The sequence below is a fragment of the Carettochelys insculpta genome, chromosome 21 (genome assembly GCF_033958435.1).
Source record: "Carettochelys insculpta isolate YL-2023 chromosome 21, ASM3395843v1, whole genome shotgun sequence".
NCBI classification, from domain to species: domain Eukaryota; kingdom Metazoa; phylum Chordata; order Testudines; family Carettochelyidae; genus Carettochelys; species Carettochelys insculpta.
The window spans coordinates 10,205,981-10,233,964 of record NC_134157.1 but is presented as its reverse complement, the minus strand read 5'-3'; the positions used below and the strand labels follow the sequence as shown (position 1 = coordinate 10,233,964).

The 27,984-nt window shown below is 47.0% G+C and overlaps 1 protein-coding gene across 2 annotated transcripts; it reads right to left on the bottom strand.

Annotated features, from left to right (window-relative positions):
• Positions 1-50: 50 nt before the first annotated feature.
• On the bottom strand, positions 51-27,174 carry LOC142023927 (ectonucleoside triphosphate diphosphohydrolase 2-like). Of its 2 annotated transcripts, none has more exons than XM_075015376.1 (11): positions 27,092-27,174; positions 26,287-26,489; positions 25,891-26,023; positions 24,148-24,265; positions 14,799-14,949; positions 13,569-13,728; positions 10,438-10,659; positions 6,900-7,172; positions 4,110-4,205; positions 3,296-3,430; positions 51-1,537 (listed from the first exon to the last, which is right to left on the bottom strand). In XM_075015376.1, exons 3-11 carry the CDS (start codon positions 25,999-26,001, stop codon positions 1,319-1,321), a joined length of 1,485 nt encoding a protein of 494 aa, XP_074871477.1. In that variant the 5' UTR covers positions 26,002-26,023; positions 26,287-26,489; positions 27,092-27,174; the 3' UTR covers positions 51-1,318. The 2 variants fall into 2 exon arrangements, with proteins under 2 accessions (XP_074871477.1, XP_074871480.1); XM_075015379.1 differs by having other exon boundaries at positions 25,891-26,020.
• Between the last annotated feature and the right edge of the window lie 810 nt (positions 27,175-27,984).

Genomic DNA, 27,984 nt, shown 5'->3' with positions numbered 1-27,984 from the left:
AGTAATCTTTAAAATATGGCTATTTCGAAGATTTGTGCCCGTGTAGACACAGCCATAGAGTCAGTTCATCCCAAAGTTCTTGCAGTCTAAACACGCTTTCGAAGCACCGTGGCCAGAAGCATCCTAATGCTAATGAGGTGCTGAATATTCAGTTCAGCGCCTCATTAGTAATCTTCGAAAGGGCCATTAGCATGGCTATGTCGAAGATTTGTGCCCGTGTAGACATACCCTATGTGTTTTCACAGTGAGGTCTGGTGTTGACTGGAACCTCAAGGTGCTACCCCAATACACAAAACACCATCAAAGCTGGAAAATGAGATCATTTGTTTTGAAGATTCCTATTAACAAGGAAGAATGAGGCTGGTGGGAAAACGAACAAGGACATTTTCTTTGTTAAAACTAAGATGCTGAAATAAACAGACAATTACTACCAGGACTGATATAAGCAGAAGCTGAAAGTGAATTAGCAGATATATTACAGCTGAATTTTAAGGACATTCAGTTCTCCATCAGTGAATAGAGGGTCTTTTCTCCGGGCATGGACAGCACTTTCCACAGCAAATTTTTCTCACTCTGAACACATTTTCATTCTGTCCTTCTAGAACTGTTGTGCTAACAACCTGTTAGTGTCCCACGTAGCTTCACTTTGAGGCATGTTCAGAAAGCTACTTTGCCTGTAACTGCTACTGGTTCTGCTTGGTCAGACTTTCAAAAGAGCACAAGGCCAGATTTCCAATTGGTTCTGCTTCAGCCACCAAGGTGCAAAATCTGAATAACTGGCGTCCAAGGAGATACCCCATAGTATCTCTGCGAGTGACTGAAATCCAAATCTCTTCCACTGGGATATGTCTTGTCAGAACTACAACGAACAACCTACCAGCATGTACCCAGATTTCAGGGCTAGTTACCCAGTACTTTCTAGGGCATCAGTGTAAACTAAATGCTTTCAGTCTGTTTGGCTTGGCGGGGGGAGGCCCAGCTGATTGAGTACTGTCCCAGACAATGGCTGTTTGCCTCTTGAGAAGTGGTTTGATGCAAAAAATGAACCAAGAAGGAGCTTTTTCTGCCACTCCTGCAATAGCTGTACAGCATCTCTCATTCCCTGCTCCAGGACAGCATGCACCATGCCAGATAACAGCCACCCCACATTTTCAGCAGAACAAATTCCAGGATCTCTATTTAAAACACTGCCGTTTCGTAGCAGCCCACCAAGTCTCAGGAATTTCACAAGAGACTCCTTTGTCTCTTCAAGGCAGACACTCCTTTGAGCACTCTCACTCTCTATCCTATGACTGCCCTTGCTGAGAGCTGACAATAATCAGACTTCTTCCAAGATGGCGTCCTGCCCATCGTCCTTGGTCATGACACGGTATGCGATGCGTGCGAAAGAGCCAGTGAGCATCAATACAAAGAGGATGAAGAGTAAGGGCCAGACTCCATACTCAATCCCTTTCAGGGAGCTTGGCTTCTCCTCTGGGATGGCATTGGTCAGATTCAGCATGTATCCAAGAGCCCAGCCAGCTGATGCGTTACCAACCTAGTGAAACAAAACAACAAATGATGAAGAAGTGTGGCAGGGGTCAAGAGACAGCTGAAGCCCGTGGCTGGAGGCTCAGACAGATATCAGAACACCTAGACTCAAAACCTAATGAATTGTTTCCAAGTTTCTTTGGTCTCCAAGTTTTGCAAGGCGCAAAAGACCAGGCTTTCTCAAGAGGCTACCAATTCCTGAAGGGCACTTTTGCCTCCAGTCCTGGCCAAAGGCAGGCAGGGCAGAAGTGAGACTTTTTTTTTTAAAGATGCATCTAACCAATCACCTCTGGCCCTCAGAGGAGTCAGAATCAAATCAAATTTCACAGCTGGCCCCAGGCTTGGTAACCAACTACACTCACTCTCCAGATGTGAACACTCCCCAGCTTTGCAAGGCGTTCAGAAATCAGAAACAGATTGGGATGTTTTGGCTCAGGCTCATCTCTTACCTCAGAAACCCCATGAAGATGTCCTTTTGCCCTTAGTATTCAATGGTGTCCAGGCCACCTGCCCTGACCTACCACTTGGAGTGGTGTCCTGTCCCCCTGCCCCCAAGACATTGCATTCTAATAGGTGGCTAGTTCCTCAACGTTAGGGTTGGAATTTTGACTCATTCTTTTGCGGTGTCTGTCAAGTTTTGCAACAGGGACTGATGGAGATTATCATCTATCTGTGGTATAGTTGACAGTCCTGTTTATCATACGAGAGACTTTATCTTATAAAAGTATTTCACTGAAGTACAGCTGCACAGTTCAGGTTCTGAATGTTTGGACTCATTTCTTATTTTATCTGAATTATATTTCCCCACTGCCTTTGCCTGGGAGGAACTGCTGCCAGCCAGAAATGACGGCATCTGTGTAAGATACAGGTTCAACCTCTATGGTCCAGACTACTACTGTCCAGCTCCATCTGTGATCCAGAACCCCCGTGGGTGATACTGGGCTGGGCTGGAGCACTCTTTGGGAAAAGCCAGCCACCCACTCAGCAGTTCCTCCTCTGCTCCCCCAGAACTTCCAGTGAGCTGCAACCTCAGGGAGCACGGAGAGAGGAACTGGGAGCAGCAGGGATGGGGATGCTTCAGAGACAAGGCAGGGTGGTTGTGGAGTCCCACAGCTGGAGGCTAGGAGTGCAGTCCAGCAGTTGCTGGTGGGGGGCAGGTGTGCAGCCTGATACCACTGGGCTTGGTGCGTGCCCATGGGAGTGTACTCCTGGGGCACCACATCCACCCTACCTCTTCCTCCAAGTGTCCTCCCACCTCTGCTCAGTTAATGTCGGCTCTTCTGCTGTGGCCAATGCGGACCTTCACAGCCCATGGCAGCAGAGAAGCTGGCACTGACCGAGCGGTAACTGGAGTACTGCTCAAGGAGCACAGGCAGGGTGGCTGTGGGCATAGGACAGGTAGGGTCTGAGCACAGAGCCCAGCTGCTGCAGGGTTCGGAGTTCTCCTAGTGTTGAACTCCTCCACAGCCCTGAGTGCCTCCTCAATGCCTGAGGCACCTCTCCCACTGAGCGCCCGCACACAGTCTCTGCTCAGTGAATGCTGGCCCCTCTGCTGCTGCTGGAGAGGAGCCTGGCAGCCAGGGGCAGGAGCAGAGCCAGCACTGACCTCCCAGGTCCACCTAATTCCTGGGTTCAGGACAGGTCAGGTCCTGAGGGTGCTGGACCAGGAGGGTACAACCTGTATCGCAGCCATGGGAGAGGACTTTGTTAGCAACTCCCCGCAGATCCTTCCATCATCTAAAGCATTACATGCTGTATTACTGACCTTTTCCTGGAATGTAACCTGGCCTGAGCTGTCCAAGTTGAACTGGAATCCCCGCGTACTGAGATCATAGATGAAGGTAGATATGGAACAGTGATCAGCAAGTCTGTCTGGTCTCATCCGGGATATCTTGCTCAGCTTAACAGCATTTGCAAAAGGAGCCAGACAAGTAAATAGTCACTAACTGCATTTCTGAATTCTCCTAGTGTGGTTAAATCCAGCCTTTGCTGCTCTGTGCTGCAGGTTGCTGAATGGCAGCAATGCTTAGGAATGCTTATGCTCCAGTCTTATTTATGTCTATGAAATTAATGCATCTTTCAGCCTGCTAAGCTGGAGGCTTTTATTTCACCCTGAGGGAATGGAGAGATCCTCCTTCATCTAAATCACTTTACACTTCATTTGTGTTTGTCTTTCAAAGAAAAGCCCCATATGTTTCCCCTGGAAGGATCTCTGTGTGTCCCCTTTGTGTTGAGGGATCCCAGGCCATGGGGCATTCTATGTGGAAAAGAGCAAGAGGATGAGGATTGTTTTGGTTGGAAAGGAGAGTAACAGGAGACACCACATAAGTATGTAAACTACAGGAGGGCCAGTGGGCATCCCCCATTCCACTCCTTAATACAGAGGAAGGAGCACTAGATTAAGTGAGATGCACAGGGAGAGGGACTTGGATCTCAGCTCCCTCAGATGATCTAGCTCTTCTGCTGATCCTGGTTTTGGCACAAATCCTGGACACTCTTAGGAAGCCCAGCCCTGGTGGTGGGTGCACAGCCCTGGGACATCTGGCCCAGCAGGACCAAGCAGGACTTGTTATGCTCACCTCTTCCATAGACATGCCACAGAGTAAGTCAGCTGCCTGGCCAAGGTCACCAGAAGGCATCATCTTCTTCACAAGGTCCAGAGCCTCAGAAGTCACCTAGAACAACAGCAAAAATAACCATGAGAAAATTCGGCCTGTTTGTAGAAGAAATAAATGAAGACAGCAGCGTAAGAGCTCACCTGGCACATTCCCAGGATTCTCTCCCAACACATCTGTATTTGAGAACTGTCCCCATGACATGCACCAGAAGATCAAGCAGAACTCTTTACACCTGATCCCAATTACTGCCCAAAGGGGCAAGTCATAGAAATGTCTCTGGGAAGCTGCTTTTCTGGCCTTTAGCACAGACTAGTACATCCTTTGTGCTCCTGAGCACCCAACCCCCACTGGGGCTTGCAGCTGCAGGGAATCACTGAGACGCAAAATCATCCTGGACACACTTCTTGCCTTGAAATGCCTCCAATACACCCTTTGCACCAAGGGTCCGGTGGAGCTCCCTGAGCCAGGAGTTAGGTAACTGGTGTGGCAGGGTGTGGTCACAGACAACCCCTTGGGATTGTTTCCAGTGTGCTGATCATGCCACTGATACCTGTTTCTTGCTATCTAAGGCTCCCCACCACCTGGTGGGCCAGATCCTCTTGCCTCACCCAGAAAGTTTGGGTTACTACCCCCGTGTAGAGCAATGCAGACACTGACCTGTTTCAGCTCTAGGATGATGCAGTTCTAGGGCACAGCATTCAGGAAACCAAACCCCAAAAGGGAACAAAACCCCAAATAAATCTACACAGAGAAGGCTCATCAGGTAAGCCCCCTTTATCAATGAAATGGAGATATGCACAGTGGTGCTCCCCTGGTAGTAAATACTTATACTGAGCTTGATCATAAACAAAAAGTTTTTATTAAGCCTAACCAGTAGAATTCAAGTGGTTATAAGTGAAAACAGATAGATCAAAACAAGTTACTAAATTGTAATGAAAGCACCCAGCTAGTTCTAACTTCACTAAGGCTGTGTCTACACTAGCCCCCTTCTTTGAAGGGGGCATGGAAATGACAGGGACCAGAGAATATTAATGAGGTGCTGCCTTGCATATGCAGTGCCTCATTAGCAAAATGGCAGCAAGGCAAATTTCAAAGCTGCTAACTTCAAAGTGCTGACAGGCAGTCTAGCCGCAGGCACTTCAAAATGTGCTCCCAACTTTGAAATTCCCCTATTCCAAATTTGTTTTGGGAGTAAGGGAATTTCAAAGTTGGGCACGTATTTTGAAGCGCCCGTGGCTAGACTGCCTGTCAGCACTTTGGAGTTAGCCCCTTCAAAATTCTTGTGGCTGCCATTACGCTTATGAAGCACGGCATATGCATGGCAGCACCCCATTAATATTCCCCGGTCTGTGTCATTTCCGTGCCCCCTTTGAAGAAGAGGGCTAGTGCAGACACGGCCTAAGATTCTTAGCCTAAGGAGCTGTTCTCATGTCAGGTAAAATCTTCAAATCAGAGCTGTTATTTTCCTCTGATTTGGGTCAATAGCCTTTCATAGTTCTTTGTTTTTTCTTAGGATGTATCAGGCAAATTCCAAGGCAGGCTAAAAACCAAAACTGGTAGCTTCCTTTTGCTTAACCAGACTTTCCAATGGGCAGGAAACCTTTGTTTGAAAACACCCCTTCCCATGGTAAAACATTGGATCAAAATGGCTTTTGGTACTAGGTGGTATGTTCATGTGTCTTTCTAGCACCAACCGCCTTCTCAACTTACAAGACAAACGAGACTTTTACAAATTGTTGAGTTGATCACCCAGTCATTACAGCTCAGGGCAGGAGTAATGGCTCCCATCAGCACATTTAGAACTATAAACAGACTTATATTTCATATTTCTGACCACACATAGAAGAATAATGCATGCACCAAAATAAAATATATGAACCCAGCAAGTTGAAACATTAAAATTGATAGGTTACATGAGGTATTCTGTCTAATGCATCTCTGAGTTTTGCATATTTATATTCATAAGCTAATCTTCATAAAGATTGGAGGAGACTGTCACAAGTTGTTAATCTGATCCTCCAGCTCTTAAGCTGAATGACTTTCCTTTGTAGCTTGTGTGTTAAATATGTGACGGTAGCTCCTAGTCACAGACCAGCATCTTTCATGCCCCAACTTTCTAAAAGCTTTCTGCAGACAGAGGAGTGAGGTACCAGCAGTACATAGCTGCAGCAGATGTAAGTTCTGCCCTGGCTGCCACATGATTCTGGATACTAGACCTGTGGTTCAGAGAGGGGATGGTGGGCAGAAATTAAACTTATTGCCTACATTATATTTAGAAAGTGCCAGAGGAGCCATAGCATCCACACTCTGGTATATCACTGCAGAGTCAGACACCACAAGGCTCTGGTGTTTGAAGCCAAAGCCTTCTAACTAGAGGTCTCATAAGTAACCCACGCTGACACCTAGGATGGCTATCTGGTTCATTAAACCCATGCCAACTTAGACACTTGAGAGTTGTCTCTAACCAGAAAGCTATCACTATTTGGAACCTCAGTCTCTTGGCTTGCCTGCAAACCCTTACCACTTGAGCTACAAAAGAATCTGTTGCTGTTATAAGTGTACACCCTATGATACACAGTTGAAAGGGACTCATTCACACACTACCCAACACAAATCTAGTCCCACCCAGCACAGAGCAGAATACTATTACCAGTTAATCTTACAATATTTATTAGCTGTTGACCTTGGTATGTCTCTTAGGATGATCGTGTATAAAGCATAAAGCGCACCTTAATGTAATCGACAATTTACCTGAAATCTAGTTATATTGGCTTGGAAAAGTTGATTTGGGGAACACTGTGAGAAGCCACAAAGCAAGCAGGAGTTGAACAAACTTCCCATGAGTTTTCTGCAGGCAGAAGAGTTGCTGGAGCCAGTAACATGAAACACATCTTCAGAGGTAGGTGTTCTTAAAGAGGCATTACTTGCAGTGCAGGGCCCACTATGCAACGAACTGAACTGAACTTCCTGGGAATATGAGAGAGGCCAGCAAGGATTGGACACATTTCTCACACAGCCATGGTCCTAGAGGCAGAGGATAAAACAGGAGAACATAGAGCATAAGACGGTGCTGGGGTCTGACCAGGACTTTTCAAATGAAGACAAAATACAATGAAACTAAAGAGAGATGCAGCTCAGACATCAGTAATGGTAACACAAAAACCTGTAGGAAAACACTTCAATCTCCCTGGACACTCTAACATTTAAAAGTAGCCATCCAGCAACAAAAAAACTTCAAAAACAGACTCGAAAGAGAACTGCAGAGCTGCAATTCATTTGCAAATTTTATACCAGCAACCAAGGATTGAACAGAGACTGGGAGTGGCTGGCCAATTACAAAAGCAGTTTCTCTGCTCTTGATGTTGACACCTTCACATTAGCTACTGAAACCGGGTGTAGCCAGACAGAGTCTCCCCCTTACAAGCCAGCTTGCTCGTTGCCCCCACCCGCCACCTGAGGAGCACACAGGGCATGGAAATGGCTGCTGACAGCACAGTCTTTGATGCCCTCATTGAGGCCCAGATATGCTGGCTTATCGTGACCCTGAGAAGCAGAAAGTACAGCTAGAAGGCTAACAGGCCAGACTGTCAACATGGGGGGGGGGGACCCTCAGAAATCACCCCAGCTGGCATTGATCAATATGATGCACACACACAATCACCCAGAAGGGGACGTGCCCCACCCGCACAAAAGAATGTCCTGTACTCCTAAATTGTTTATCTCTTGTCTTACAAGTGCAAACTAAGTAGAAATGCCCTTGTAACAAACTGGAGTCACAAAGACAGACCAGTATGATCTGGCACCATAGATAAGAAAGAGAATACATAACCACCCAAAAGGGGTATAAAAGATGGGTCCAGCAGAACTCTAACTTTGAGTGCATTTCAACCAACTACCTGCTGGTTGGGTCAGGTGATTGCCTCCCGAGGTCCACTACTGGGGACGCCCAACCTCGTATTCGTCTTTCCGCGGAATTGAGTGACCGATCCGGCTTGGCTACGCTGGTATCGAGAGACGCAGAGAGGGTAAGATACACCCATGCTAGGTCTCTGACTTTTTTTTGTGCACAGCTAAAGAATTAGAGCTCTGTAACTAGATGTCATTGTGCCAAGATATCATTGTGTTAGATGGTAACAGATATCTTTGTATTGGATTGTAACGTAACTTGTTAACACCTGTACTTTGCTAGCATATAAGAAGTAAACAATAGCCTTTTGTAACCGCACGCTTATAACTGTAGCTTAAATAAACTTGTAACTAGTTAAGCTCTGAGCCTAACTATTTTGTTAACCCTTTTGTCACTGCAACACAGCTGGCACAACAAAAGAACTTTAACCGTTTGGTTACTACAGCCTGGCCGTGGGTGAGTGTGCTAGGAGCTGCCTGCTCTAACAGTAAAAAACTGGGTTGCTTAGGACCCAGGGGAGTACCTCACCGCACATTACCTGGCCACCGGCTAACACCGGACCACATCCTCCCTGACTGAATTGACCCGATTTCTCCTCTCTTGATGTTCACAACTCCACATTAATGCATGACAATGGGCCACATCCTCCATGACTGAACAGACCTTGTCAACTCTGGCCCTCCCCTTGACTGAGACTCCCTCCTTTTCATAAGCCCATGTATTTAAACCCTCCTCTGGATCCCCCACTCATGTATCTGATGAAGCAGTTCTTTGCCCACAAAAGCTTATGCTCCAAAATATCTGTTAGTCTACAAGGGACAGTGAACCACACCCAGTAGCTTACATTGGCAGAACTAAATGTCTATATATCATTTTTATAGAGAACGTGACCGTTTATTTAAGCATGTTTCCTATTTTTATTTATTTCAGTTTTCACAATTGCGGGAAATTAGGGGGGAGAGACAATAATTATTTATTTAGTGATAACAGATGATGAGACACAAAAAAGTTAAAACTTTATAGCTGTTAAAAGTAAGAACTGCCAACATCACATCCAAATATACAAAATAAATATCTTCCTTCAATCAAACTCTAGTGAGTTCCTAAGCAGCATTTTTCTTATCTTCACTATCCGTAAATTTCAATGATCATTGATGGAAATATTTTTGTCAATTTGTGTGGATACAATGACATCAATATTTAAAGATAAAAATCTACTCCTTCTGACCCTAAGCATATGCCTGTGGTCATCCAGAGGCATTCTATGCATACCAGAAACATAGAATCATAGAATTCCAGGGTTGGAAGGAACCACAGGAGGTCATCAAGTCCAGCCTACTGCCCAAATCAGGAACAACCCTACCTATATCATTCCAACCCAAATTTTGTCAAGCTGGGACTTAAAAATGTCTAAGGTTGGAGATTCTATCATTTCTCTAGGTAATGCATTCCAATGCTTCACCAACCTCCTAGTGACACAGTTTCTCCTAATATCCAGCTGACACTTCCCCCTCTGTAACTTGAGACCATTGCTTGTTCTGCCACCTGTCACTACTGAGAAAAGCCTCTCTCCATCTTCTTTAGAGCCCCCCTTCAGGAAGTAGAAGGCTGCGATGAAATCACCCTTCAGTCTTCTGTTCTGCAAACTCAGTAAGCCCAAATCCCTCACCCTCTCCTCGTAGGTCACGTGCTCCAGCAGGGCAGGCTCAGCTCCAGCAGGCCTAATCATTTCTGTTGCCTTCCACTGGACCTTCTCCAATGCATCCACAAAACTTTCTATACTGGGGGGCCCAGAACTGGATGCAGTACTCCAGATATGGCTTTACAAGTGTCGAATAGAGGGGAATAATAACTGCTATATATCAGCTGGAAACGCTCCTCCTAATGCACCCCAATATGCCATTACACTCATATCCACCCTTTCATCCACTGTAATCCCCAGGTCCTTTTCTACTGCAGGGCTACTTAACCAGTCAGTCTCCAGCCTGTAACAATGCTTGAGATTCTTCTGTCCTAAGTGCAGGTCTCTGCACTTGTTCTTGTTGAACCTCAACAGATCTCTTTCGGCTGAGTCCTCCAATTTGCCCAGGTCGCTCTGGATCTATCCCTACCCTCCAATGTATTTACCTGACCCTCTAGCTTAGTGACATCTGCAACTTTGCTGAGGGTGCAAATTTGCTGCAAATTTGCTTATCCAGGTAATTAATAAGATGTTGAACAATACCACACCTAGAGCCGATCTTTAGGGCACTCCCCTTGAAACAGTTCTTTACGCACACCTCTGAGGTTTATCTGCCTATGCACACATACTGCTTTGAGTGATAGCCATCTAATGTTATAGGACTGAAGCAGCCATGAAACATACAAGCATGCTGCACTCACTTGTATGGCTTTCAACAGCAGGCTCTTGCGTAGCTGATCCCTGCCGTAACACCTGGCAGTGTGGGTGCAGACCTGGTGTGCTTGCCCATACAGCCACAGTGTCACCTCGTTCTCAGGACCGATGCTCCTTTTTTCGAAAGTGACCTGCGTTGAGGCTCCTCCTATGATCATGACGCTGACTGTTCCCTTCCTGGAGCGACTCCACTGTCCATTCCACCCATACTAGACAAAAGGCAAGGAGAGAAGTAGATAAAAACTACAGCCTCACACACATTTCAAGGATGTGCGCTCAGATGCTCTGGAGCTATGAATGGGGAGGAATGGGAAATGCACTGCTATACCTGCCACCACCCAGGGCACCAGCCACTGCTAATTCAGCCCATGCCCCTTTTCCCCAACATCAATTTGCCTGCCGTCCACATCTCAGCCACAAATTACTGATTAGTTCCCTGGCTGCTATTTCTGTACTGGAGACGGAGCAGAGGTAGCTGTTTGAATAATGACAGTAATAGGCAGTACCTGCATTAACATGATACGCAGTCACCCATGGAGTTTTCCAAAGCCTTCCTGTGCACCTAGCAAAGTTAACTTTCCACTGGAACATGGGCACAACTTTTAACCCCTAAGCAAGACCTCTAGGAACCTGATGTTTTTGCACTGAAATGTGATTTATGGAGCACAGCCATTCTGTGGGGTAAACTTGTAGCCAGAGGAGTACAAACTGGTTAACATCAGGTAGGTTCTTAAAGTAGTTTTGTTTATGGGATGGATGGTAAATACAGAATAAGAGAAAGGCACATGCTGTGTATGTACAGCCTCTCGCAACCCCATGCAGGAGGACACTGAGTTACAGCTGACGTTGAGTTCTTAAAGACTGGATCATTTTTGGAGCTGAGCAAATACTGGATAAAATAATCCCTGGAATAATGTACATTATAGTTACTGCATTATTCCAACACTTTTAACAAATCACTGTGATTCACTGAACAGCATATTCATTTAAGCACTGCATTGTTGCTGAATAGGTTAATCCACTTATAGCATCGGACTACCTCCAATCACTTCCTAACAATCACTGCAGACATGAACACTGAGATCAGAATAATCTCACCTATGTTACTTCCTGGGTCAACAAGATAAACAAAAGAAGTAAAGATTTGACACGCTACTTCTCCTGACAGAGACTGTACAGAATTCTCTCCTGGCCCCACCGAAAGTCCAGTACCTTAATTCCATGCTCCCATCAGGAGCATTTTGCAGTCCAATTCTTCCTGCACACATCAGTGACTCATGGGAGGTGTACTGCCCCATTATGGTCCCTGTGGGTGCTCCTACATGCCCCTCTGTGTGGCTCTCCCTACACCTTCACCCCTGTCCTTGCACAGGCAGATTTGGCTGGTGTTGGCATTCATTATATCAAAGTGCCACAAGAAAAAGCAAGGACGTGTGGAGTCAATGTAGTAGCTGCTGTTCTGAATGGCTGTAAGAACCTGGTTAATTATGGTGCCTGGATTTGGGCTTTCTTACTGCATTCTACAGCATGATCTAAGAAGCTCTTTGTGGAGGACTCGTTGGGGTATTAGTCTGTCATGTAGGACAATGACAACTGATTTGGGGTCAGTGTGACCAGACTCCACCTGTGACTTTTACAAAACGGCTTTCCACAATAAAACAACAATGGCTTTATGAACTGCAGACAGTAAAAACATGGAAAAATGAGGCCTTCCTTTGTACAGCACTGCCAGATGGTAGCAAAGAGTTCTGTTCAAATCCAAGGCCTGAGAACAGAGGAAAGGAAACCAATGCACTGGCTAGAGCAGGGGTCAAAAACCTGTGGCGCTGGAGCCACTTGTGGCTCTGAGCGCTGCTGCTGCTGACTCCTCTTGCAGCTCTGGAGGCTACCACAAACAAAAAATACTAAATTCAGTTGCCCTGCATTAAACCAACTGATATTAGCTTCTTGTTTAAGTGGCGACAGCCTCCAGAGCCACCGAGCAGTCAGCCTGGAAGAGAAAGCCAGTAGGAGAGCTGCCCCACACAGGGGGCATCTAAGCTGGCAGGGCAGCTGGGGAAAGGAGCAGCTGAGCCTGCCCTGCTGGAGCCGTGCTCCTGCGGTGAGAAGGAGAAGAAAGCACTGGCAGCCATGGAGGACCTGCGTGAGCTAAGGCAAGTTAATTCAGGATGTGGTGGGTGTGGGTCTCCCAGGGTTTAAGTCTGGGGATGGGGGGCAGATTTAGGGATGGGAGGTAAAGCTTGGGGATGCGGGGGTGGATTTGGGAGCTGAAGCAGGTAAAGCCTGTAGATGGGGATAACAGCTTTCTAACTGGCACAAATCATTGTGTGTGCGCTGTTCTTAAAACAGAGGTGATAAAAAGTAAGATTGGACATTATTTATTAAGGACCATCTCGTATTCACATGTGTTGCGGCTCTTGAAATACTGATTGTGTAACTGAGTTTGAAAAAATGCCTCTTATTATTTCGGTGGAATACTGCTCGCTACTGGCCAAAGGCAGAGCTGCTCACAGCCCCACTACTGCCACAACTAAAGATTTTACCTGAGCCGAAAGGGCTGTGATATTGGAGCAAAAGCCTATGAATTCTGTTTGCTATCTTGGCCAAGTCGAGAGATGAGACTGAACAGAGAAAACCAACTTACCAACCTGGAACAAAAGTGAAAGCAGCTGGTGGTGGTCACAGTCTAAACGAGACCTGCCAGGCTGAGGAGCCATCTTGGGTTTTTTGTTTTAAACAGCCCCGAAATTTTGGGCCAGGTTTAGTAAGAATCATACACGTCTTTAAAACCCGGGCACATTTTCCTTTAAGCCTTGGGGAGCTATGTGCAAATGGCAGCAACTGCACATCTGCAGAACCCTATGCTAGGGCAGCCATTATTTTAATCCATTAGTAACAGTGATGCCTTCCACCCTGGCCAGGCAGACAGTAGCTGTAACAGAGTTTAAGCATTGTTTCAGAACTATTTCAAAAACTCCGTAGGAAGCCCGCTACAGGAAGAACCCTAATGGTCCTTCTTTATTTCCACTTGCTTACTATGTACTCCTTTAGCCCAGTTCTCCCTGTTCTCCTGATGTGCCACCACAGAAGCGTCCTGAGCCAACCCTACCGCCTTTACCTTGATGAAGTTCTCCAGGAGATAGTTAACAGTGACCCAGCTAAACACTCCCTCATTTTGACTAGACAGAATTTCTGCTCCCTGAAAGTCAAAGGGGTACAACTTCAGCGTGGAGGTTACAGCAGCCAGCAGAGCATCTGACAGAGTAGGACTGGTGAGGCTGGGGAAAGAGGGAAGAAGCACATTAGCTGATGAAGGGCCCAAGAACAATCCTGAGCAGCAATAGCCTTAATGCTTCTGGTGTGGACTAAGAGTGTAACATCTATAGCTGGCACTAATCAATTACACCAATCACCAGCTTGTTCACGTGGCTGGAGAGCAGCATGCAGACTCCACCCTTGGGAAGCCGAGCATAAAGTCTTAGAAAGGACACATGGCTGGAAACCGGGAGATCCAGATCCAAGTCCCCGCTCTCGCACAGACTGCTTGTCTGGTCATGAGCTAGTAAGTCCCTGGGACTTACACATCAAAATGAGGGTCTGTGCCTTCTCCCTCTCAGTGACGCTGGGGGATGCGCTTGGATTATGGGGTCCACCTAAGTACATAAGATGGTTTACCTGGCCAGTGCAGTCAGGAATGAACAGGGAGCCTGGGCACTGGATAAGGCACAGTGAGCTGCTGCAAACCTTGCATTGCCAGGGGGAAGGACATGGGTGGATTCGGGGCCCCAGGGAATATCTACCCCCACCGTGGCCCTAGTCCAGAAGAGATCTCGCTTTTCTGAACTCAGTGCCACAGTGGCAAGGGGGAGCAAACAGGGTCAGGGCCTCTGGGGAGAAAGGCAGAGTCAGTGAGGGACATGGGTAGTGCTGCAGGGCAAAACGAGGCTGGAGCTGTGGGCAAAATCAAGGTGAAGCCACGCAGGAAGGAACAGAATAGGGTGGGGCCATGGGTGGGGTCACAGGAAGACATGGTTGGGGCTCCATGCTCAAAGCTCCAGTCAAAGCCAAGAGCTTCCTTGTGGTCTTGGCTTGGGCTGAAAGTTCAACCAGCCCCTCCCCGCTTCCCCTCTCAGGGCTCTGATTGAGCTCTCAGCCCTTCCCCTCATTCGTTGCCAGGCTCCAGCTGAGGACCACCAGGAGGCTGAGAGCAACAAATAGGGTGCGGCCTCATCTGGAGGAGACAGGGTAGGGGGCCCAGTGTCCCCCAGGAGAAGCTTCACCCACCATCTATGATGGGGAGGCTAGTTGGTAAAATGGTCGTTCATGGGTAACTGAGTCCTTGACTCACTTCAGCAGCCTCATGCCAGCAGTGGCTCCGAAATAGACAGGGGTTTGACCATGCTGCTCCTCAGGGATTTCTCTCACTGCCTGGCTGAGGCATGGCTTTAAGCTCTTCCCGGCTTCCTCCAGAGATCCTGAGTAGTTGGAGATTCCCAGACCTAAGGACCCAAAAGAAATATAAGAACAGGGTGGGGTAGAGGAGCCATTAGCAACCAAGATACATGCACCTTCTGAGGTATAGGCAGTTCTGTGCAGAGTTTAGGATTTCCTACAGCAGATCTACAAGGTGATGAATCACCTGTGTTAGGCTTCAGCCAATGCACAAGCCAGGGACTGGTCTGGTAGTACTCACAGTTGGTCTGTAAGCCTCACCAGCAGAACAGCATCTGGGTCTGCTTACTATCATTTCTGGGCTTGGAACTCTCTCTTGCTTGATAATGGCAACAGACTGCCCAATCTGGTCCTAATTCTATTCCAGTCTTCCTCCCAAGCCAGCCTTGCTTTGACCTCTGCCTCTTAGGTCCAATGACTTGACCAGGAGGTCTGACCGGCCCCTCCCTGCTCCCATGGATTCTGATAAGATCAGTCCAGAAACCTGCTGCTAAGGATGGCCAACACATGATGGACGGAGATAAAAAGTGGATGCAGATAAATGCAACCCACAGCAAATAATTACACAGAAGCAAGTCTAGGGTACCAACCAACCTACATTTATTAGCATAACAGCCTGCACCAGTGATCTGAGAGAGAGAAGTCAGAAGGGAGGCAAAAGACTGAGCTGAAGTTTTCCGCTTTCTTCTGAAGTCACTTCCTCATGTTCAAAGAGAGGTTTCTACACGATCACTGTGGCTGCTATCAGCAGTAGCACAGGAAGCTTGTCTAAGAGGCAGGAGGAAGTGGTTGGTGCAGTCTCCTGTGCATGCACAATGACATGCTAAAGCAAAATTCATGGAGCTCTTCAACGGGAGTCTTTTCAGAACAGCCAAACAAGCTGCCTGCTTTCTGCACTGGGGTCATGTGCACAGTTTCTCGTTAAACACTCACACTGCTTTTTGTGTTCTAGCAGCTCATAAGAAACTGCTTCTCCTCCTGCTGGGCTCAATTTATGGTTCAAAACTCAGCACCCATTCTGAAATAACTGTGGTGTGTAGAGCACCCTTAGCACTCACAGCATTTTATACAACAGCTAGAAGACAAGCTCCTCACTCAGTGTTTCTTCCTCTCAGGCCCTATCTATGCTTAGCATTTGCAACTCTCCTGATTGCAAAGCCCAGCTCCTGGAGGCATGCAACTATGTGATCATATCAGGTTTTACTGTAAAAATGCCAACATTTTTCGCCAACATCCTTGTGGGGAAAAGCTTGAAAATGTGACCCCAAAGGCTAAAATGGCAGGAGTTACATAAAAAGAACTCAGAAATTATTGTTTAAAACTGCAAGGGCTTTGGGCCATGACTCATGATTTTTGACTGGGTAGGGCTGGCAAGGCTGAAATAACCATGATTAGTCACGGTTGCTGTCAAACTACTTCTTATATTCTTTTCATTATAATATTTTTAGGTACATTATCTTAGAATGAAATGGCCAGAACTGCAAATATCCCACTTTAATTTAACATAACTAGCCAATGCCACACAGGTCTAAACTGAGTAACCTAACCCCAACGCTAAGGTTAATAAGGTATACATTGTTTACAGTTACAGTGGCGATCTAGAACTGTTACAGAATAGTTATATGAACTGGCATGTGCCTACTGAAGTCCAGACACTGTGGGTCTGGGGGCAAGGTCTGTGGAGGCCCCACTCCACACCCCTTTGAAACACCAGGCCTCTGTGCAGTTTCCCCACCACCCTACCCACTGCCTCGGTGTCCCCTGTTGGTGAGCCTGCTGAAATCAATCTGACTATGGCCCCAGTTCAGGAAATGCATATGCTTGAAGTGAAGCTGTTCAGCTTTTCCCAGCATGCACCAGGATAAATATAGCTCAGCAGCAGAGCAGATGCAAAAGCTCAAAGTCAGTGACAGCACATGGCTGTGTGGAGGAAAAAGTTGTATGGATGCAATTCACCTGCACTGGTTGCAACTGGGTTATACAACTTGTCACGGCAAGTCAGTGGCAGGGCCAGGGACTCCAAATCTCCAGCCTGAAGCATTTTCCATTACCACATTTTGACAACGGCTGAGACAAGATTAACTCACAGGGCTGCTGAAAGCTATTAGTTGCTGTGTATGAACTGAAGTGCTTTCCTGAATCAGGGCCTAGATGAGCACCAGTCTGGTAGCTGGTTCATAGTACGGTGACCGTCCATCCCATTTTAGCCAGGACTGTCCCTTTGTTGGCTCCCTGGAAAGCATCCCAACTTTTTTAAAAAACAGGCTGAATGCCCTGTATGTTGCAAAGCAGGGACCTGAATTTTAAAGAGTGCTCCTTATGCAGCAGGGGCTGGCTGTTTAAAGAGTAGCTGGAGAGGCTGGAGGAGGCAGGCAGGCTCTTTAAACAGACTGTTTAAACATGCTGTTGCCAGCAGCCCCCAAAGGGATGAGAGGGGCATGGAGGAGGGGCAAGGGGGTCAAGCTGCTGCGCACTCTTTGCTCACACTGCCTGAGAAAGACAAAGGAGGCTATGCCTCAGATACCTCCCCTCCCCGCCACAAAGACCGCTGGCAGGTAATAGAATTGGGGTAGGGAGGGCATAGCCCTATGGTGGGAACAGGGGGCAGCCACTCAGGGGAAAGTAGGGACAGCTGCTGGAGGGTTGCACTTAGCTTGGTAGCCCATAGGCAGAGCAAACAGGCAAGTCTCTGGAGTAAAGGGCAGCTTGACCCAGGCCAGGGGTTAACTGGGTGATCCTAGGTTTGGAAGAGTCCCATGGAGGGTGGGGGATAGGACTCAGAAGGGAGCAGAGACAGGAAGAAGGGCACGAAGAAGGTGGATCATGGAGGAGGGCTGGTAGGGCTGGATTAACTTGTCTGCAGCCCAAGGCTACTAGATTTTGTGGTGTCCCCTAGGATCTGGGGTGAGCACAAAAATAATGGGTTCAGAATATGGGGGGGCTCCAGACTGGGACAGGAGGCTGCGGTGTGAGATGGGGTGAAGGTGCTCCAGCAAGGAGTGCATGCGCTGAGGTACAGCCCGGGATGAAGAATTTGTGGTGCAGCAGGAGAGGGCTCAACTTGGCCTGCAGATGGATGGGGAGCAAAGAGGGAAAGTGCCTAAGAACCCAGGCAATTTGAATGGGTCTAGGAGCCCCAGATCCTTTTAAATTGCTCAGGCAACTGTGGCAGTTGGACCAACCCGTCATATTGGATGGCTCCTCTCATGTCTTCGTGGAACGACTGGATCATCTTGAGTAACCGTGGAGGACAGCCTATCTTGTGGAGCAGTTTGAACAGACCATCCCTGCTGACCAAGTCAAAGACCTTTGTCAGGTCGATGAAGGCTATGTAGAGTAGCTTTCTCTGCTCCCTGAACTTCTCCTGCAGGTGCCTTAGAGAGAAGACCATGTCAACGGTAGACCTCTCTGTGCGGAATCCGCACTGCGATTCAGGGTACACCCTCTCAGCAATCTTCTGGAGTCTGCCAAGGATGACGCGAGTGAACAGTTTACCAGTGACGCTTAGGAGGGAGATTCCACGGTAGTTGTTGCAGTCGCTTCTGTCTCCTTTGTTCTTGTACAACGTTACAATGTTAGCATCGTGCATATCCTGTGGAACCTCACCCTCTTTCCAGCACAGGCACAGTAGCACTTTATCGGATGCTTTCAGAATCAGGAGCGGCGTCAAACAAGGGTGCGTGATTGCTCCGACATTGTTCGGGATCTTCTTCGCACTCCTCCTGAAGCATGCCTTTGGATCTTCAACAGAGGGCATCTTGCTGCACACAAGATCTGATGGGAAACTGTTTAACCTTGTAAGGCTGAAAGCTAAGTCTAAGGTGCGAGAAGTCCTCATCAGAGACATGCTGTTTGCAGACAATGCTGCTGTAGTGTCTCACACAGAAGACCAGCTTCAAAAACTGCTGGATCAGTTCTCCAAAGCGTGCAAGGACTTTGGGCTTACCATCGGCCTAAAGAAGACAAACGTACTCGGTCAGGATGTTGCTGAATCCCCATCAATCAGCATTGACAACTATACGTTAGAGGTCATCCACGAGTTCGTTTACCTCGGGTCCACCATCACTGACACCCTGTCGTTGGACACTGAGCTAAACAGGAGGATCGGAAAAGCGGCCACAACTCTGTCCAGACTCAGCAAGAGAGTGTGGAATAACAACAAGCTGTACACTCACACCAAAATGCAAGTCTACAGAGCCTGCATCCTCAGCACCCTCCTTTATGGCAGCGAGACTTGGACACTGTATGCCCGCCAGGAAAAGAGGCTGAACGTCTTCCACTTGCGCTGCCTCAGGCGCATCCTTGGAATATCATGGAAGGACAGAGTGACCAACACCGCCGTCCTCGAGCAAGCTGGAATCCCAACCATGCACACCCGCCTCAGGCAGCGTCGACTCCACTGGCTTGGCCACGTCCACAGGATGAATGATGGAAGGATTCCAAAAGACATCCTGTATGGTGAGCTAGCCTCTGGCAAAAGACCTCCCGGACGCCCCCAGTTGCATTACAAAAATGTCTGCAAGAGAGACCTCAAAGAGGTAGACATTGAGCTGGACAACTGGGAAGAACTAGCAGACGACCGCAGCAGATGGAGGCAGGGGTTACACAAGGGCCTTCAGAAGGGCGAGATGAAGATCAGACAGCTAGCAGAGGAGAAGCGAGCGCACAGAAAGCACACTAAGGACTTGCCAGACACCCACTACATCTGCAAGAGATGCAGCAAGGACTGTCACTCTCGTGTGGGTCTTCATAGTCACAATAGACGCTGTGAATGAAGTCCTCAGTTGAAACTTTAAAGGGCGCGATCCATAGTCTATGCAGACTGAAGGATGCCTACTAGGACCAACCCCACCCCCACTTTTGGGGAGGCTGACCCCTGCTCCATTCTTTCTGCCTGTACCTTCTCTCAAAGGCAGAACCTCAGCGCCCTGCCCTTCCAGAGCAGGAGGAAAAGGTGAGGTGATGGGAGAAATAGGGTGTGGGTAGTGAGTGTGGCTGCCCTACTTTGCTTAGGCGTTAACGGTTTAGAAGGGAAGCAATTCTTTCTACAACATAATTCTTCTGGAGTTTTGTAACTATCTGAAAACTGATCAATATATTTTTACAAAACATCCTGTGTTACTTTACTAATTGATGCACAGTAAATTAAAAACTGGACAAACTTTATCATAGATCCTGTTTGTTTGTTTGACTTTTCAGTTAGAGTTGGATTTCCAGATAAGTGATTTCCATCAAGTTTTCACATTTGTTTGGGAAAGGGCATTCGAACCATTAGGCTGCAGCCCTTATCTTATTCTGGTCCTGCCCTGGAGAATACAGGAGCTAGCTAGGCCAGGACTGCAGAGCAGGGGTCGAAGGGGTGGCCCAAAGGCAGTAACTAGGAAACAAAGAGACACCATAATTTATCTATGGTAAATCCACTAACTCCAGTGAAATTTAAATGTGGAGGGGGTGTTAAATTGGCCTAGTAGGATTCATTCTCTTTTTATATGGCTAAAAACCTATGAAAAGGTTTACATTGTTCCAGAACCCAACCCCAGGGCACCCTCCCTACTCCCAGACTCCTGTCCACACTCCTGACCCCTATCTCTGACTCCTGCCCTCCTGCACGCACAGACAGCCCTGATTTCCAGCAGCTCACCCACATATCCCAGTCCACTACTCTGGCTCCTGCACCTGTCTCTCTCACACACTACCAGCTCACACACTGAAGGACAGTAAGATGAGGACAAGGCAGGCACTTCTACAGAGCAATAACCACTTAATTATAGGTGTATATTTTTTAATTTTTACCTATTTTTGGTACAGTAATGCAGTATATGATTCAAATGGGTGCTCAATCAATTTAATATTATACTGAATGTTTGTACCGCATAGTTGTAATGGATTGCCATTGAACTCACTTAACTCCAACCAATTTTATCAGGAGTCCCGTATTTCACACAGGGAAATACAGTCGCCCTAGTTAGTAGCTTCCTCAGTATATTCAGCAAACTCAAAAATTAAAGGTAGTTAATAAATTCTTTTTGAAGCTTTCAGCAGATGGGTGTGTCCCAGAAGTCAGGTCCCCAAGGAATCCAGTGGTGTCATCAACAAGTCCAAGCATTCACAGCACTGTCATGAACTGCTTCGTAGCTCCCATCCTCTCATAATACACTTGTTGAATTTGGGACCAGAAAAAAGAACTTGAGTAAAAGCTACTTGGAACCACATCATGCAGTCTGGGGCAGATCACAGTAAAAACTGAATCAGCTAATCTTAAATCCTATGAGAAGATGCCTCCAGTAAACTGCAGTCTTGCTTCTTTCCAATTTTTCTTTTCTACAAAGCATCATACAAAAACATTCAATTTTTCTGGATTCTGTTAATCATCTCCATTGCTAAGATACCATAATTCTGGTACCTCTTCACATTTGGGAGAAATGATTTATCTAGTCCTAAAGCATAGTCTACTTAATTTTTTAAATCCAATAAATCATTGGTCTTATAATGAAAACTCACTGCAAATATGGAGTGGCTACTGCTGCTCCATAAAATAATATGGCTGTAGTAGGAAAAGCACCTGAGACATAAGCCCTTGTATAAGAAGCTGAGTATGAGGCAGGACCTGCTCACAAAATATGGCAAGAACAGGGCTGATGCTGCAGAAATATACATTCCTAGGAAGTGCTAGTCACAACACACAGATACATCCCAATGGTACAAAAACATTCCCCAAGGGGTAACAGTAACAGATGCTCACTATAAGTTAAGGTCAGGATGACAGTACCTAACTTGCTTGTATCAGGGTATAAGTATGTCACTCAGAGAGAGTATTTTTAATTAGTCTAGGGGCCAGAGTTGACAAGGTCAGTTCAATCACGGATGATGCGGCCCATTATCAGCTCCACATAAGTTGCAGGTAATGGGCCACATCCTCTGTGACTGATCTGACCTTGTCAGCTTTGGCTCTCCTCTTGACTGGGACTCCCTCCTTTTCACGAGCCCATATATTTATATTTAGACCCTCCTTTGGTCCCACTCCAGCATCTGATGAAGCAGGTCTCTGCCCGCGAAAGCTTATGCTCCAAAATATCTGTTAGTCTCCAAGGTGCCACAGGACTTCTTGTTGTATCTGAACACAGTTTGTGTTTACAGATCATCTAGCACCTTAAGTACCTACCCTATTACCACAGCATCTGAGCAACACCTCCCAGACTTAAGTATTTATCTTTACAGCAGCCTGTATGGCAGGCCAGGGCTATCCTCTCCATTGTAGGGGGAGGGAACTAAGGCACAGACAAAGTGATTAGCTCACGGCCACAGTCTCATGGCAGAGCAGAGATTTCAATCTGAGTTTCCCATTCCCTGGGCTAATGTCCTGCCTACCAGACTAACCTACCTCTCTCTAACTTCTATCCTTTATATTCACAGACTGCATCTGCTATAGCAGTGCTTTTCTGATATAAGCATTCCTGTGTACTAGACTAGCAAAGTACTCCTAGTATGGATGCATCTAGCCCAGTAAAACTACGCACACCCAGAGCAAGACTAGCTCTATTGGTAAAAGCTATTTTTCCTAGTATAACCAGGGCACAAGGTACTTCTGTCAAGACAGCTGTCTTCCAACAATTATACCTCTGACAGGCCTAACTATGCATGCAGAAGTCTGTAGAGCAGGCCTCGCCTTCACACTCAGATAACCATGTTTCTCCCACTCACTGACACATGGATATTTGCATGTAACTTGTTCATGTGTAGATAGGGCCTACGTCTGTTGCATCCAGCTTTCCTCCTTCCCAGCTGCCTCATGCAGTAAGGCCTCCCAGTATGCATTGCTCCATATGCTGATGGTACTGCTTCAGGGTGTCTGCCCAGCATTCCTGCCTCTGCTGTGGCACTGTGGGATAGCTGTTCAGGTTTTCCCAACAAGCACTGAAGTAAATATGGCTCAGCAGCACAACAGATGCAACAGGTCAAACACAGTGACTGGCACATGGCTGTGTGGAGGAAATAAGCAACTACCTGGATGCATTTCAGCTGCACTGCGTGTAAGTGGGCCAGATAACTGTCACACAGTACTTACAAAAACATAGGTATAATTGTGATTTGGACAAGTTTCACACTTGAAGAATATGAGAGGTTGGGTGGGAAAGATCGCACCTTCTTTGCCAAATCACGAAGGAAGTGGAATTTCACACCTTGGTTGCTGCTGTGGTCTAGCTAGAGGCAGTTTTCAGCAGGACTCTGATAAGATGACACCAAGAAGTCTTCTATGCAGTAAAAAAGGCTAGAAACCTAATTTTGCTATACAAGACAGACGTGCTCTTGCCACAAGTGGATACAAGAACTTATAATTTTCAGTAGATTTGTGAATCCGACAATAGCCACTATTGTCAGAGTGCGCTAATGGAACATGCATCAGGCTGGAGATTTACTACCTCGGGCTGTGCCACTGACTCACTGTGGCACCTTCAGCAGGTCCCTTCTGCACTTTGTGCCTTAGTTTCCGCTGCTGTAAAGTGGAAGCCAAAATTGTTCACCTATTTTTGCAGTGTTTTGCGATTCCCAGCTGAAAAGTGATCTATATATCTATGAAGCCATTCAGAAAGATCGGACAGCACGGGCTTCTTTATCATTAGCATCACAATGTTTAGCTTAGATAGCTGGTACTTGCCTGAGGGGCTTGCAAATATCAGGCACTGATCCTGCAATCTTATTCCCACTGGTACAGAGCCCTTGGAGTTGTTGTAGCCCAGCATGAGCTACTGAATTGTTATCAAGCCAAAAATCTATTCTACCTGTAAACAGCCAACACACACCACTGACACGAGATCATGTTACCAGTGAAGAGGCAATGCCATGAACATAGTCAGTACCACTCCCCACAAGACACATGGGCCTCTCAGATGCTTCAGATAGTTCTAGTGGAACAGGTAGTTCTGCTTAATTTCCCACCAGGTGCTTCGGTCATGAGACAGAACAGAAATAGCTGCCGGGGTCTTTAATATGTAGGAGATTTATTTACATCTCATAATTCCTCTGTGAAGAGTGAAAACATAAGAACGGACATGCTAGGTCAGTCCAAAGGTCCATCTAGCCTAGTATCCTGTCTTCCAATCATGGCCCAATGTCAGATATCCCAGAGGGAGTGAACAGAACATGTAATCATCAAAAGCAAAAGAGTATGTCAGGGGAAAGGACTGTGCAATGAAACACCACCCAGTACAAGTGTTCATACGTCAGCAGCAAAACAGGCATCTTACCTTGCACAGCACAGGAGCTGTATTCACTGATAATGCCAGTATTGTTCTCTTTGCTGGCTGACCACTGGTATATGAACAGGGTAGTGTGGGATGGCCCTGCATCCAGCACGATGCCATACTGAAAAGCGAAACCAGAGTCATAAATAGCAATGCCTCTGTAGACACATTTTTCCTCGATTTGTTATCGTGGGGTTGCCAGGCTGCACAAACTCTACAGACTATGTCTATACTAGAGATTTGTGTAGACAAAACTTGCAGAGCATCTACACACAAAATGCATTTTGTTCACAGAAACTGTTGACAAAAAAAAGCTGTGTAGATGCTCCGGGGGCCCTTTTGTTGTGAGAGTAATAATCTTTGTACAAACCATGCCTTATAAGATATAATTTGAAACTGTAAAGTTATAATCATTAGCTGAAATTAGGTCTGAAATATGTTTAGCAAACAAGTCTGGATAAACCTTTTTCTCAAAGACGTTATTGGCAAGGAAGAGGGGCTGAAACAAACAGATCTGCCTCTTAGCAAACAACAGCACTGAATCCTTTTGCCACCAGACTCCTTGACCGGAATCTCACAGCAGGAATGCACTTTTTCTCGGGGTAACCCTCAGGAATGTGCATTTCAAAGGAGGGCTGGACTAGAAAAGTGAGTACCAAAAACATTCCAAGTTCTCTTTCCTCATCCATCTCTCTCCTTTTCAGCTAAGATGACAAACAGCCTTTGGCCTCTGGGAGAGGATCCTGGTCTGAGCATTTCACTAGCAATGTTACTAGAAAAATGCCATAAGAGATTTCACCTTGAACCAAGTCTAGTTTACTAAGTTAACTATTAGACAGCATTTTAGCTTCATTTCTCTTGTAGTTGTTTCTGACTTGAAGGCCTTATACTCATGCTCATTAAACCCCCATCTCCTTGTCATTAAATAGTCTCGTTTTATCAATTTATCAAAATTAGTCCAGTGTTCCGAACTGTGGGGATAACTCCAGTTAGGGTTGCAAACTATTGTGTACTGATCCCCTGAGAGGGGCAATGGATTTAATATGCCTGAACTATCCAGGAGAGGGCTGGACTGTAAAGGACACACACTGGGAGTTTAAAGAAAAAGAAAAGAAAAGCAGTCATGTAGCACTTTAAAGATTAACAAAATAAAATAATTTATTAGGTGATGAGCTTTTGTGTGACAGACCCACTTCCTCAGATCATAGCTATAGCAGTCACCCTGCCATTGGCAATCAAGGCTTTTGGAAGCTAGACCAGCGTTTGCTGACAGACTGCTGCTGTTCAGCCTTTTACACAGACATGAGAGGTGTGAGCTGCATCCCGTTTCTGAGAAGCCCACGCTGAGAGACACAGCAGCATAGAATTGTGAGGCACCCCAGTACAAAAAGTAAGTTTGCTGATCCTAGTCCTTGCTGCAGCTGCAAGGTGCTTTAAGCCAGAGCGCTTTACAGAGAGTGAGCTTTATGCTTCTGGCCCTTTGCAGAGGGCAAGCACTCCTTGAATTTTGCTACTGAGTTAATTTACTTAGCAATACAACGTGTTTCACAGAGCATTGCAAGGCATTTAATGATTTAGAGGCAATGCTGCAACTGGTGGAAGTAAAACGCAAAGTAAAATGGCAGGCTCCCTTTAACAGAGCGCCCAGATTAGATTGTCTGTGCTCACTCAGGTCAACATTCACCTTGGCATATCTTGCAAGCCATCCACCAACCTAAACCCACTTCTATGAGAGTCACTCCTTACCTTGCACCTGGGAGGGTCCTGCACATCTTTAGTGGTGACACAAAGCAACAGGATCCCAATCAGCCCAGCTAAAATCACCAGCGAAGGGGGAAGAAGCTCACGCCAAGACATCAGGGTCCTTCTCCTGCTTCTGCTGAGCATAAGAGGAAGCTGTGAGGCAACAAGCACAGAGACTGTCTGAAACTTATTCACAAAGGTGGAGCCAGATGCCAGCTTTCAACACAGCTCCAGCCACAAGACAAAAAGTGGGGCTTGATGTGTGTAAAGTGGTTTCCTCTTTCTTACCAGCACAGTAAATAAAAATATGACTTTGTGCTTATTTTGGGTCTCTAATGCTCAAAGACATTAACAGAGTTCTGGGTTAGTATTAACCCCAGTCTATACGTGGATCTCTACCTCTGTAGGCTGTTCTTTTCCTATGTGACAGTAGGAAGAGCTTATTTTATAACACTCTTAATAGAAATCCTCAAGGCAAAGAATCCATGCATTCTTCTTTAAATTGCCATCACGTCCTCCCTTATGCGCAGATTATAGCATGGTCAGGAGACCAGGTGCATTTCTGGGCTTTCTAGTATTTTCTATGTCCCGTGCAATTTTGCCTACAAGAAACAAATTTAAAGTACAGAAAGTGAAGGGGAAGTTCAGCAAGAGAAGCATATGTATGCAGCACAGGATAAGTTTCTTGAAACAGATCAGGCAGCAGCTCAAGAGGAGCAGAACTGTGTCCAATGACCATGGATTGCTGTGGGGACATAGGTTTTTAGATGATGAAATGGGGAAAACCAAGGGAAAATGTGTGTGGCGGGGGGAGGAACTGTGAAGAGAAAAAGGAAATGGTCATAAAGAAAAAGTATCCATTGAGTTAAGAGTGAAACTGAACGCAAAGCAGGCTGTGTGAGCAGTGAAGAAGGCCAAAAAGTGGGCCCTAAATGTCCTGTATGTTGAGCTTTTCAATGACCCACATCTGGCTTGCAAAAAGAGCTATAGCATGGCAAAAATTAGACACAACATGAGGAAGGGCAGTGTTACAAAACCACTTGTAAAACACAGAAGTGTAGGGCCACACAGGACCATGAGAAATAAGTCCAGATCCCTGAACAAAGGCAGGACCAGGAAAATCTAAATGGGTAAGTGATGTATGGATTGCATGAAAGAAGATGGTAAGCAGTTCAACCTTGGTGCAAGGGAGGAGATTGCATACTTATAGGCAGGGGTGGTCCAACACGCGGCCTGCAGGCCAAAATTTGGCCTGCGGAGCTGACAGCGATGCCATTTTTAAAAGGCAGCCTTGTGGCTCGGCACAGTGTGGCTCTGGCAGCAACTCCACTGAGTCCCTGGGGTTGTGGTGTAGGCATGCCTAGCTGTGGGGGCGTTTAAGTCTGGGGGCAGCTGGGGGGGGTTAAGTCTGGGGCTACAAAGGGGGGTTAAGCCTGGTGTAGGGAGCAGTGGTTTGGGGCTGTGGGGGGAGGGTTAAGCCTGGGGGCAACTTTGGGCTGCAGGAGGGGTTAAGTCTGGAGGCAGTTTGGAGTTGCAAGGGGTTTAAGTCTGGGGGTGGGGGGTGCAGTGGTTTGGGGCTGCAGTTTGGGACTGGGGGAGCAGCAGTTTGAGGGCACAGAGGAGGTGGTTTAAGCCTGGGGTGGGGGACAGTGGTTTGGGGCTGCAGGAGGTTTAGCTTGGGCTGGGGGAAGGCGGTTTGGGGCTGTGGGGGGGTTAGTCCTGGGGGGCGGGGGCAGCAGTTTGGGGCTGCGGGGGGTTAATCTTGGGGACAGGGTGGCAGTTTGGGGCCGCGGGGAGGTTAAACCTGGGGGCGGGGTGGCAGTTTGGGGCTGCGGGGGGGTGAGGCCTAGGGGCTGCGGGGGGGAGGTTAAACCTGGGGGGGTGGTAAAGCTTGGGGCGGGGGTATGTCGGGCTCGGAGGTATTTCGCGTTCGGCCCCTGCAACATGGAACCAATTGCCGCGTGGCCCCGGATGAAGAGAGGCGGGAGACCCCCGCTCCCAGGCAGAGCTTCTGTAGGGGACCAGGCTACGCGCCCATTCCAGCTTCTATCGGGGCTCCATAGGGGAGCTGGTAGCACCCGGGTGGAACGTATAGGG

Coding starts and splice junctions, on each gene's coding strand:
- LOC142023927 (XM_075015376.1), bottom strand. CDS start 26,001: ATGTCTTGGCGTGAGCTTCTTCCCCCTTCGCTGGTGATTTTAGCTGGG. Junction 7,173..10,437: donor TGCTGTTGAAAGCCATACAA/GTGAGTGCAGCA, acceptor CTCTGCCTCTAG/GACCATGGCTGTGTGAGAAA. Junction 3,431..4,109: donor GTGGCATGTCTATGGAAGAG/GTGAGCATAACA, acceptor AATGCTGTTAAG/CTGAGCAAGATATCCCGGAT.